The following is a 12,737-nucleotide window of genomic DNA, read 5'->3' as shown; positions in this document are numbered from 1 at the left end:
AGAACATTCTTTATCAGTTGAAGGAAGTCTAAACATTGTAACAATTTTGTCAATGGAATACACTTCGTGTGTAAATTAAGAAAGTTTAACCACTTAAACACTAAACCTTTTTCTGACTTTTTTTGGTTTCAAGTTAAAATCTTTTTTTTTTTGGCTAGAAAATTACTTAGAACCGCCAAACATCGTGTGTGTGTGTATATATTTATATATTATCTCTATCCCAGAGAATAAAATAGTGGTTGTTGCAATATTTTGTCACACTGTATATGTGCAACGGTCTTTCAAATGCATTTTTTTGGGGGGGAAAAAATTACTTTAATTTAAATTGTCCCTGGAAGAATTTGATGGGCTTCTTAGAGCTGTACATGTTACCCTTGGCCTAAGTGAAGAAAAGAACTAACACTGTGCGACTGCATGTATGAACGTCTAGGTAAACCTGAAGTTTGGACTTTTCCGGTTCATTCTGTCATTTCAGACTCCATAGAGAATGGCGGGAATCAGAAAAAAACTTCTCGAGCCTACAGAAGAGGTTTTCTGTTTTTGAGGAAGACCCCTCTGTGGTATGGAATAAGGTCCCCAGACTTAATGCTGTCTTCTCCCAGGTCTCTAGATCCACTGACCTGGCCTTTGAAGACATGGGGGTCCTAAGAGATCCAATGGATAAGTGTGTGGATGTTTTGCTCAAGAGAGCTTGGCAATCGGTCATGAGCAATTTAAAGCCAGCCATGGCCACATGCATAGCCAGGAACCTGAAGTATTGGGTTAACCAGCTAAAAGCTCATATAGTAGCGGATTCACCCAAACAGGAGATTTTGGATTATTGTTCTACCTTGTCTGAGGTGGCTTTTATAGCAAATGCTTCAGCCAAAGCAATTAGAATGACTAATCAATAAAGAAAATTCGGAAAGAAGGGCATTATGGCTAAAGACTTGGCCAGGTAATGCGGCAGCAAAGAGCAATCTCTGTGGGATTCCTTTTTCGGGGGACCACCTCTTTGGTCCTGATCTAGATACCATTCTAAACAGGACTGTCGATGGGAAGAAGTCTTTCCTGGTGAAGTATGTGTGTTTTTTTTTTTTTTTTTTTTTTTTTTTTTTTTTTTTTTTTTTTTTTTGACCTCAAAGCTCAGGAGCAGGACAAGTCCCAGGGGAAAAGGAAGAATCGGTCTGCACAAAAAGCTAATAGCAAGGGCAGAATCCTTTTCCATCCTCCTACGCAAGCCAAAAAGCCGCAATGACTCGACCCTGCAGGTAGGCAGAAGGCTGCAAAATTTACTTCCGCAGTGGTCAGCCACAACATCAAAACAATTTATACTGACCACGCTTTCTCAGGGCTATGCAATAGAATTTGAATAAGAGTGGCAACAGGGCTTGTATTCTCATCTTTTCTTGGTAAAAAAGCCAAACCTTGGCTCCGATTCCGATTGATCCTCAACCTAAAACCTCTGAACAAATCTTATGTACAGAAGGTTCAAAATGGACTTGCTTATTTCAGTCAAATCTGCTGACCCCAGAATGTTACATGGTGTCAATAGATTTAAGGGATGCATACCTGCATATCCCAATCTTGCTTCACTCCCAAAGGTATCTTGTTGGCGGTAAAGATGGAAGGCGTGATTCATTATCTACAATTCAGGGCCTTGCCATTCGGGCTGTCATCCTCACCTTGGATCTTTACCAAGGTGATGGCGGAAGCCCTAGCTCCATTTCGTCTTCAGGGAATCACTGATTCCCTATCTGGACGACTTACTATTCTCCCCCTCAAGGGAAAGGTTGTAGGATAACTTGGCCAAAACATGCAACCATCTCAAATCTCTAGGATGGATTCTAAACCTCCAGAAATCCTCCCTAAACCTGTCACAAGAGGTTCACTTTCTGGGTTACCTAATCGATTCAGTGAAACAAAAAATTTTCCTCCCTTGAGAAGAGACAAGGTTCAGTGCACAGTGATGCTGCAGACCAACCAGCCGATAACAATAAGGAAAGTTATGTTGGCATTAGGGGTACTGACCTCAACTATGCCAGCTATTCAGCAGGCAAGACTGCATTTCAGGTGTCTACAAACCTTTCTCCTGAGGTCATGGGAAGACAGCTTAAAATCCCTGGACATGCAGCTGAAGATTCCAACTCGGGTGAAGAGGTCACTTTGCTGGAGGAGTCAGGCGATCCTATCAAGGTCTAGATTGGACCTTTCCAGTCAAAAGAAAACTGACCACAGATGCTAGCTCTTGGGGATGGGGCCCAGCTAGAGGAAAACTTCGCCCAAGGCAGTTGGTCCAAGAGGGAGGGGACTAGGTTCTCAAATTGGAGAGCTGAAGGTTTGTGCAGGATGTCCAGTTTCACCACGTTCAAGTATTGACTGACAATGCCACGGCTGTGGCTTTTAAACAGACGGGGACACAAGGAGCAGGTACTTGCAGACACTGGCAACAGAAATCCTACTGTGGGCAGAAAGGCACTAACTATCCCTGTCAGCAATCCACCTAAAGGGACCCTGGACAGAGTAGCAGATTTCCTGAGCAGACACCCTATTCAGGAGGCAGAGTGGTCTCTGAATCCGGAGGTCTTCAACAATTTCCAGTGTGGGGACAGCCAGAGGTGGACCTGTTTGCCTCGAAAGGGAATGCACAGGTTCCTCAACTCCCCCCCCCCCCCCCCCCATTCCAATTAATCCCACTGGTATTAAGGAAGATTCAATGGGAGAAGGTACCAGTCATTCTAATTACTCCATTCTGGTCGAAAAGGGCTTGGTTCTCAGCTGTTCAGGGAATGGCCACCAAACCTTGCTGGCATCTACCTCTCAAGCAGGATCTGCTAATCCAAGGTCCAGTAAATCATCCAGAAGTGGCCAGTCTCTCACAGCCTGAAGAGCAGCTCTTAAAAAGTAAAGGCTTTTCAGACCATTTAGTTACTCTTTTCCTGCTTGATAGTAATGTTGTAACTAGAGCCATCCTATACTAAGATCTGGAAGGTCTATAATTCATGGTGCAATTTATCTGTCCTAGAGCCAGGGAGCCTTGTTTCCATCTTGGAGTTCTTGCAAGATGGAGCAGATAAGGGCAGGTTTCTGCACTAGCAGTATTCTTAGAAAAATCTGTGGCCTCAGACTGGTAGTCAGAACTTTTTATTTTTTTTTTTTTTTTTTTTTTTTGGACATCAAAAGAATTTTGTTATGTTGCCTAGAAATAAAGTACTTTAGGCGAACAGATTCATTCTTTTTTCAGGCTTCTAAAGGTTCTTTAGTCAGATGGTTGAAATGATCCATTCTGGAGGCATATTCACATGTAGGTTTGTCTGTCACTGGGAATTTGTGCACACTCAACCAGAGCACTTGCGGCCACTTGGGCAGAGAGCTGGTGCCACCCTGAACAAATTTGCAAGGCGGCAACGTGGTCAAGTTTTAGCGCCTTTGTGCGACATATAGGCTGCACCTCACATCTGCCAGCAACCAAGCATTTGGCAGGAAGGTCCTGCAGGCTGTTGTCCTGCCCTAAGGGGGTAAGTCTGTTATCCTACCAGGTGCTGTCCTGAAAGACCCCTTGTGAAAATTCAAATTGGACTTAATGGTAACTTGTTTTCCAGAAGTCTTTCAGGACAAACAATCTGTCCTATTAGTTTTATGTACTATGCTGTGACTAACTTATGTGCTTGTGTTCCAGCAGGGCCGGAGGTTCTCTTCTACAACTGATGGATGGTAGGGAGGTGCCTCCCTTTAAAGATTTAGAGGAAGGAGGGGTTTCCTAGTTTCTGATGGGAGGAGTCACTTTCTCAGGTGCTGTCCTGAGACTTCTGGAAAATAAGTTACCGATAAGTCTAACTTGAATTTTTGTAGATGCTATAACTTTTGCGCAAACACTTATTGCATTTTTATTTTACAAAAAAAGTAGAATACATAGCGGCCTAAACTGAAAGAATTAAAAAAAAAAAAAAATTGGGATATTCTAGCAAAATAAGATTATATTGTTTTTCAAAATTGTCACTTTTTGTTTTTTTTTGTTTTATAGTGCAAAAAATTAAACCAGAGGTGATCAAATACCACCAAAAAGCTCTATTTGTGGGGAAAAGGACTTCAATATTGTTTGGGTACAGCATTGCACAACTGTGCAATTGTCAGTTAAAGAGACGCAGTGCCATATTGCAAAAAATGGCCTGGTCATTGAGCAGCCAAATCTTCTGGGGCTGAAGTGGTACGATCTTTAGATAACTTTTTTTTACTCCAAAGGCAATGTATTAAAATAAATTTGATCAAAAAATCACTTTTAAAATCACTTTTAAAATCATTTTTTATCCACCCTGGTTTTGGCTATTTTCTAGGCCAGTGGTCTCCAAACTGGGGCCCTTTGTCCAGACCTTGGGGCACTATTCCTCCTACTGACTCCAATGGGTGCATAATTGTTGCTGCGGACACAAACAATGGAGGACTGTACCTCCCACAGATACCAATGAAGGGCACCCTTAAACCCACTGACACCAATGATGGGGCACTATTCCTCCCACTAAAGATTTGACATGGTTTACTCCCACTGATCCTAGGACATTTTCTCCCATTGGCCAGTCTGGGCTCCTAGAGCAGTGGTTCTCAACTCCTGTCCTCAGGACCCACTAACAGGCCAGGTTGGCAAGATAACTGAAATACATTACAGGTGATATCATTTGCTGCTCAGTGATTGCAGTATTCTAGTCTACATCTCCCCAATGTAATACTTAAAATCTGGCCTGTCAGTGGGTCCTTAGGACAGGAGTTGAGAACCACTGTCCTAGAGTCTGAAGGACAGTAAACTGGCCCTTTGGTTACAAAGTTGGAGACTTTGGAGTGCTAGGCTTGTAGATAAGGGATTATCAAACTGACAGGAGGGGCATGTGTTTAGAATCTGGGAGCCCTCTAACAGTAAGGGCCCCCCCCCCAGATACAAGCCTGCCAATGTTAATGAGTAAGGGGCATATAATTACCCTACTCATTCACAAAAAATGTAAACCTTTAACACAAACTGACATATTCTTGCATAAGAAAAAATGGTGTAAATCCACTGTCAATCATGTTCTGTAGATCATGTCAGTCTTCAATGACCTCTGATGAAAGACCCTGCTGACCACAAATGTAATCCTCTCCCAACCAATGCTTGCCTGTGAATGATGGTAAATACAAAGGGGCAGGGTCTCAGGTGATTTCATCAGCCAAATATGGACATGACATTTTGTCTAATGAAAAGCCAGGCCAGTTTTTTATATTAGGAATTTTACATGAATATAATCCCTCCTTGTGAAGTGCATGTTCACTCTACAATATTCAATCACCGGCCACTTTATTAGACCCCCTCCCCCTTGCCTTCAGAAATGCCTTAATTCTTTGTGGCATAGTTTCAAAAGGGTGTGGGAAACATTAAGCAGATTTTGGTCCATATTGACATAATGGCATCACGCAGTTGCTGCAGATTTGTTGGCTGCACATCCATGTGATTCTCCTGTTCCACCACATCCCAAAGGTGCTCTGTTGGATTGAGATCTGGTGACTGGAGGCCATTGGAGTACAGTGAACTCATTGTCATGGACAAGAAACCAGTGGTGAGATGATTTGAGCTTTGTGACATGGTGCATTATCCTGCTGGAAGTAGGCATCAGAAGATGGGTAACCTGGCTGTAGCATACCTCCCTGAAAGTCCTGGATTGGGTGGGACTTTCCCACATTTATACCACTGTACAAGTGTTGACATCCAGCACAGGCAGGAATTGGTGAGGAAGCCCACTGGGTGTGCTCTGTGCAGCTGTCAAATTCTAGCTGTGATGTCGGATGGGTGGGACTGCTACTCATACCCACCCCTTTGTCAAGCAACCAGCATATAGGGGAAACGGCCTGCATTTATACATAGCTGAAAAACCCCAATCAGCAATGTGGAAGCCCTGCACTCACAGCCCGACTTCTGTAGTTAAAGGAGTGTGGGTGAGCTGTTACTTTTAACAGCCTCCCTACTCTGCACTGAGAGCTGACAAGTGCTGCTCTGGCCAAGTGCAGCATGTTTGAGGGGAGGAGGGGGTGAGCTGCACCATAATCCTTATCTCCTTCCTTGTTGGGGAGGGACGTTTGGGAGCCAAAAAGTGCACTGAAAAAACTAAGCTGTGACCGCCAGTGTTCTGACAGTCCCCCTATCGGATAGTGTCCGCCCCGTACTGTGCAGGTGCAGCGCTTGCGCAGTACAGAGGACAAGGAGACGCCGAAAGTGTCAAGTTGACCAGCTGTACACGGCGCTTGGGCACTTAATAGTCAAGGCTTTGTAACAGGGCCACTCGTGGGCTTGCTTCGCTCGCCATGCTTTGGGCACGGCCTCGTTGCGCTCAGCATCATTTTATTTTAACTCTGTCCACTTGGATAGTGGGGCATGAACCTGGACTCAGTGCAGAATAAGTGTGCAGGCACCGTGTACAGCTGACGATCAGCTGTTGAACTCTGGAGACTTTTGGTGTCTCATTTGTCCTCTGTACTGCACCTGCGCAGTACAGGGCGGACACTATCCGATGGGGGACAGTATTCGACAAGACACCGGCTACAGAAAGGTACTTTTTACATAAGTAACCATGTAGAAGATGGTAGCGCTTGAGAGGTGCAATAGTGAGAAGATGGATGCATTGACTCTGTACCTAGCACGCTCTTGAACCCTGTGATTAACTTACTCCAGAACCCAGCACTCTGTACGTAACGCACTCTTTACACAATGTACTACAAAACCCTGCACTAAACATACTCCACTTTGTACATGGCTTATTCCAGAACACTCTGTATCTAGTACTCTCCTAAATGCTGTACCCATTAAGCCCCTCCCACTGTTCGGAGTTTGGCCACACCCACTTTTGCCATGGTGCATGTAGCTTACGGCCAGTCTCTTACTCCCTTAAGTGTCCCTCATTCTGAGCTTCAAAAGCTGGGAAGTATGCTGTAGTCCTAAAGGGATGGACATGGTCAGCAACAATACTCAGGTAGACTATGGCATTTAAACAATGCTCAGATGGTACTAAGGGACCCAAGTATACCAAGTAAATATTCACCACAAGGCAGGATGCATCCATGCTTTCAGGCATACACCAAATTCTGTACGCCAATCTATTGTCCAATTTTGATGAGCCTGTGCAAACTGTAGCCTGTTAGCTGACAGGAGTGGCACCTGATGTGGTCTTCTGCTGCTGTAGCCCATCTACTTCAAGGCTTGATGTGTTGTGCATTCAGAGATGGTATTCTGCATACCTTGGTTGTAATGAGTGGCTATTTGCGTTACTGTTACCTTTCTATCATCTCAAACCAATTTGCCCATTCTTCTGACCTCTGTACACTCTAGAGATAGTTGTGACAATCCCCAGTAGATCAGCAGTTTTTGAAATACCCAGAGCAGACCATCTGGCATTAACAACCATGCCATGTTTAAAATCCACTTAAATCCCCTTTCTTCCCCATTCCGACACGATTGGAACTTCAAGTCTTTACCACGTCTAGACGTCGCAATGTGTTGAGGTTCTGCCATGTGATTGACTGATTAGAAATTTGTATTGCCAAGTAATTGAACAGGTGCACCTAAAAGTGGCCAGTGAGTGTAAATTCTAATCGGTACTTTAAAAATATACAGTATATTGTAGTACAATCAGCAAACGGCTGATTACAACTTTGATTGGCTCTTGAGTGATATACCACCTATGTTCTGTATGCAAATGTGTCTTAAATCGACTGTTGGCCTAGATTCACATTTGTGCAACTCATGTTCTGCAATCATGTTTAATTTCAATAATCTGCCCTTACTGCAGAAATGGTAAAGTCACAAATCAATTTGTAAAATTGTGCCAAACAGCACCCCACCCTGCAACTTTGCTTGAGAGCAAAAACAGACCTTTTGCCAATTCATAGGGGCATGATTAGGAATTGGCACCCCTGCATGACTGCTGAAGTGCAGCGTGCATTTGCTGTGGGTTGAGAACACGTGCAATCTTGCCAGTATTCCTGACCTGCACAAGTGTGATCCTAGGATTAGGTTGTGTGTTCGCTGTGCCACTGCTGAGAGATTTCCTCTCCCTTACTATTGTCTACTGCATGAATACAGGGGGGTTTAAACCTTCCCTGCTCTAAGGGCATTCCTGCGTGAAATGCATCATTCACTTGTTTTGAGCTTGTCTGTGCACATGGATTTACAATAAAACATTTTGAATCTTACTTTTTGGAGTGCAGTCACCTCCATGTGTCAAGTTTTCTTTATATTTTAAGTAACCCTTCTAATGTACACTGATTTTCATCTGCTGCTCAGTTATGCAACACAACCACTGCCTGTGCTGCCACTTATAATGGTTTTTAACATTTCAGTTATGGAGTTCAACTAATTTTTAATCTTCTCCCTTGAAAATTTTTTTTTTTTTTTTTTTAGTCAAATGGATTCAGAAGAGCTCTTCCAGTGTCCATATGACAAAAACCATATGATTCGCTCTGGCCGCTTTCAGCACCATCTTGTCAAGTGCGCAGAGGTGAGTGTCTAACATTCTGCTCTTCATGTAAAGGTAGCTTAAAACTGAACTTCATCTAGTGGCGAAGAGACTGGATTACACCTTTTTGCATTTTTGCTTAGAGGTCCAGCCAGTAAGAAGTCAGCAGCTCCAAATACTGTAGCTGCTGTCTTTTAATATTGGGACACTTGCCTGTCCAGAGAGCCTGCATTGTCAGCACCCCAGCCAATCTTCAGATCAACTCCCTGGGTGCTGCCGCCACCATTGCTGGTTCCCTACTGCGCACGCGTGAAGTGCGCTACGCTTTCTAATTGGTACAGCGGGGGAAGAAGGGCTGAACTTCCAGGAGGTCTGGCCGTGGTCCGTCTCATGGAAGTGGGACCTGTCATAAACGGGTCCCCGTTCCCTCTCCCCCTGAAAAGGTGCCAAATGTGACACCAGAGGGGGGGGGGAAGCCGGAAGTTCCACTTTTGGGTGGAACTCTGCTTTAAGTAGTTTTTAATTGAAATCCATGGAAATGCACCTAAATGCATGTTGCAAGTGTTAAAATTTGTGTCCAATACTTGACAGGCCTTGATGTACATTGTGATGTTTGTTTGATATAAATGCCAAGTACATTGCAAAGTGCATGGACAAGTGTTTTTATGCATTTCCACGGATTTTAATTGAAAACATATCAGTGGGGAAAATGGGTAGGTGTGAATCAACCAGTCAGCAAGGGCCCCTGTGCAGAAATGGTTTACTTCTGCCCGCCCCACCCCTGAGCAAGCTTACAACAATTACTTTCAGCTTTAAGGGCCAGTCAGAGCTGAAGACTAATATTCATCTGGCTAAAAATGCCTATCATACTGGCTTGTGACACATGCATTTATAGCACACCAAATTGTAAAATAATAATCTTTTGAGGGTGTTCATTCCATACAAGCGATTTTCACAGCAAAAAAGTGTCAATTTAACATTCAGATAAAAATGATCATGCGTATGGTTACATTGCACTGTTAAATCAGTAGTTGGTATAAATTCCTGTTACTTTGGTCCCTGTAAATGCCTTTTTACACTACTAGTTGGGAGTAAATGACTATTATGGTGGTCAATTTTTCTGTTAGACCACTATTTACCTGCTTAACTAGTGGTTGGTGTAAATATGCCTTTGATACATTGGTGTTCACCAGTGCCGGGACATGGTCATCTAGTGACCAGGGCAAAGATGCCAAATGGGCCCCCCCATGTATGAGCATTGTGTCAACAAAAATCCCCTCCAAAAAAAATTCAAGCACTAATCTTCACTTATCCCCTAAGCATAAATTCCATTTGCAAGCCAGACATCTCGCCAAACAGGAATTCCTCCCCTTCCAGTACAAATCATTCACCCAGCTCAAATAGTCTCTCCCCAATCTTCCCCCCAGCACAAATCTTCTACCTTTCCCTTAAGCATGAATCCACTCCTAGCACAAATCCCCCAGCTTCCCACTGCGCCCAGAGCAGCCAGCCCTGGTGTTCAGTGCCAAAACGGCTGTTACATTGGTTAGTAAAGTGCCCCTAATATTCAGTGAGAGTGCCCCATTTATATAGTGCCTTCAAGTAAACCGACCCTATTCATTGGTGTTAGTGGGGGAAATGGGCCCCTGTTCATTGGTGGCCATTGGTTAACTACATGAAACAGGAACTTTCTATGTGCTGATTGATGTACCCTCTGCATCTGAAGAATGAGGGTAATGTCTTGGACTGAAACTAAACTAGGGTACTTTCTGTCTCTGAAAATTGAGGTTCTAGGGCCCACTTTAAATAGTAATTACCCGTATTTATCGGCGTATAACACGCACATTCATTTTAAGAGGGAAGTTTCAGGAAAAAAAACTTAAATTTTAAATAAGGAACTTTGAAGCAAAATAAGGGTCAGTGCCCATCTGCAGCCTCACCATTGCCATCAATGCAGCCTGATCAATGCCCATCTGCAGCCTCATTAGTCTACATCAATGCAGCAGCCTCACCATTGCCATCAGTGCAGGCTGATCGATGCCCATCTGCAGCCCAGAGGGGACAGGGAGGGGGGCGGGACGAGCGCTGACAGATTACATACAGTGCGAATCTCCTATGATAGACAGAACAGTGGTCCAATGGTGGCCCAGGAGACAGGAGTTCCTATTACAGAGGCCGCCAAGTAAACAGGAGATTCTCACTTTATGTAATCTGACAGCGCTCGTCCAGCCCCCCCTCCCTGTCCCCTTCGAGGCAGCTAAAACTGAAGTATTGGCGTATAACACGCACACACTATTTGCACCCGATTTTCATGGTGAAAAAGTGAGTGTTATACGCCAATAAATACAGTACGCACTTCAGACCTTCTAGCCTAGGCACTTGTAATGCCAGTAAAGCCCGTCTGCAGCCTCATGGGAAATTGTAGTAGATCTCCACCAGGTTCTTTGTGTAGAAGATGGCAGCACACAATGCCAGATCCCCTTGTGGGCAACAGAAGTATCTAAAGTATTAGTGTTGGAAGACACAAATCGGTGTCTAAGAGTATTGGTAACTACACTAATTTTGGTGTGGAAGTGGCAGGGTCTTTAACCACTTCCGGACCGCAGCACGCCTATATATCGGCCATAACCCCGGTATCCTCTTGTTCGGCCGGCGGGCCGCTTCAAGATAAGTGGTCTCTGCGGCGGATTCACAGAGATCACTTTTATTGGCGGGAGAGGGGTAAGTGGCGGAGGGCTCTGGTGCCCTCCGCTGCTTACCGGGGGCAATCGGATGTTCTATGCTGGGCATGGAGACGAGTGAGGGGAAGATGGCCCCCACCCGTCTCCATGACATTGCTGGGCGGGAGCGATGTCCAAAACGTCACTTCCGCCGTAGCGCTTAAAGAGCCATTTTTTCATTCTTTTTTTTAATGACTTTTTTTTTTTTTTTTTATTGCATTTCAGTGTAAATGAGATCTGAGGTCTTTTTGACCCCAGGTCTCCTATTTAAGAGGTCCTGTCTTGCTTTTTTTTTTTTCCATTACAAGGGATGTTTACATTCCTTGTAATAGGAATAAAAGTGACACAATTTTTATTTTTATTTTTTTTTTTTAAAGTTTAAAAATAAAAGGTTTAAAAATAACCGTGCCCCGTCCTGCCGAGCTCGCTTGCAGAAGCAAACGCATACGTGAGTAGCGCCCACATATGAAAACTGTGCTCAAACCGCATGTGAGGTATCCCCACGATCAGAGCAAGAGCAATAATTCTAGCCCTAGACTTCCTCTGTAATTCAAAACTTGCAACCTGACAAAACTGCAAGACTTTTTTTAAACGTCGCCTGTGGAGATTTTTTATGTAAGTTTGTCGCCATTCCACGAGCGGGTGCAATTTTGAAGCGTGACATGTTGGCTATCAGTTTACTCAGCATAACATTTTATCTTTCACTATATAAAAAAAATTGGGCTAATTTTACTGGTTTTTCTTGAATTAAAAGTGTTTTTTCCAAAAGTGCGCTTGTAAGACCGCTGCACAAATACGGTGTGACAAAGTATTGCAACGACCGCCATCTTATTCTCTAGGGTGTTAGGAAAAAAAAAAATGTGTGTTTGGGGGTTCGAAGTAATTTTCTAGCAAAAACTGTTTAACTAAAAAAAAAAAAAAAAAATCTAAAGAGGCTTGGTCCTTAAGTGGTTAAAGGAAAAACCTACAGATTTAAAAGCACAATATGTGCATGGCTGCATTTGCAATATTAAAGTTGAATGTTAGTGTCTCGGTTCTTTTTCACTGTCCAGTCACAGGTTGGGCCAGGGGTTAAGGACAGTCTGGGCTCAAATGAAGTGGGTTTAATGATGGAAATGAAACTAATGGCAGCTTGTAGTTCTAAGAATCACTACAGGGGAGTGCTTTAGATTGAAAGCAAATATTGCAACAAAAGTGGTTTTGTGTGTTTTTTGTTTTTATGGGCCATTTGTACCCTGCTTTAGTTATTGTAAAGGTGTTTAAAAAAATTATACTTTCCTGCTCTGTGCAAGGGTTTTGCACAGAGCAGCCCCTATCCTCTTCTGGTGTGCCCTGGTGGCGCTCCTGGCTCCTCCTCTTTATCAGGAGCCCCCACGGAGAGCCGCTCTCCGTGGGAGCTCCTGTGCAGGCGTGCTCACGAGTCCTGCTGCTGTGTCCATTGACAGCAGGACTCTGCCCCACTCCCGTGTCACTAGTTTTGACAGCAGTGGGAGCCAATAGCTTCTGCAATCCAATGAGAACAAAGCGGCTGGGGCTGCTGGGCTTGTGCCCATCGTTGGAACAGATG

The 12,737-nt window shown here is 44.0% G+C and overlaps 1 protein-coding gene across 1 annotated transcript in view; it reads left to right on the top strand.

Moving 5' to 3' along the window:
- The window catches only part of LOC141127323 (uncharacterized), a 39,871-nt gene that overhangs the window by 3,699 nt on the left and 23,435 nt on the right, over positions 1-12,737 (top strand). The window contains exon 2 of the mRNA XM_073613638.1: positions 8,396-8,492. Coding sequence (XP_073469739.1) covers positions 8,396-8,492 — 97 coding nt within the window. The remainder of the gene's footprint in view (positions 1-8,395; positions 8,493-12,737) is intronic.

Source organism: Aquarana catesbeiana, linkage group LG02, assembly GCF_042186555.1.
Source record: "Aquarana catesbeiana isolate 2022-GZ linkage group LG02, ASM4218655v1, whole genome shotgun sequence".
Taxonomy (NCBI): Eukaryota; Metazoa; Chordata; class Amphibia; order Anura; family Ranidae; genus Aquarana; species Aquarana catesbeiana.
The sequence above is the reverse complement of the archived record's forward strand: the minus strand, read 5'-3'. Positions and strand labels throughout refer to the sequence as shown.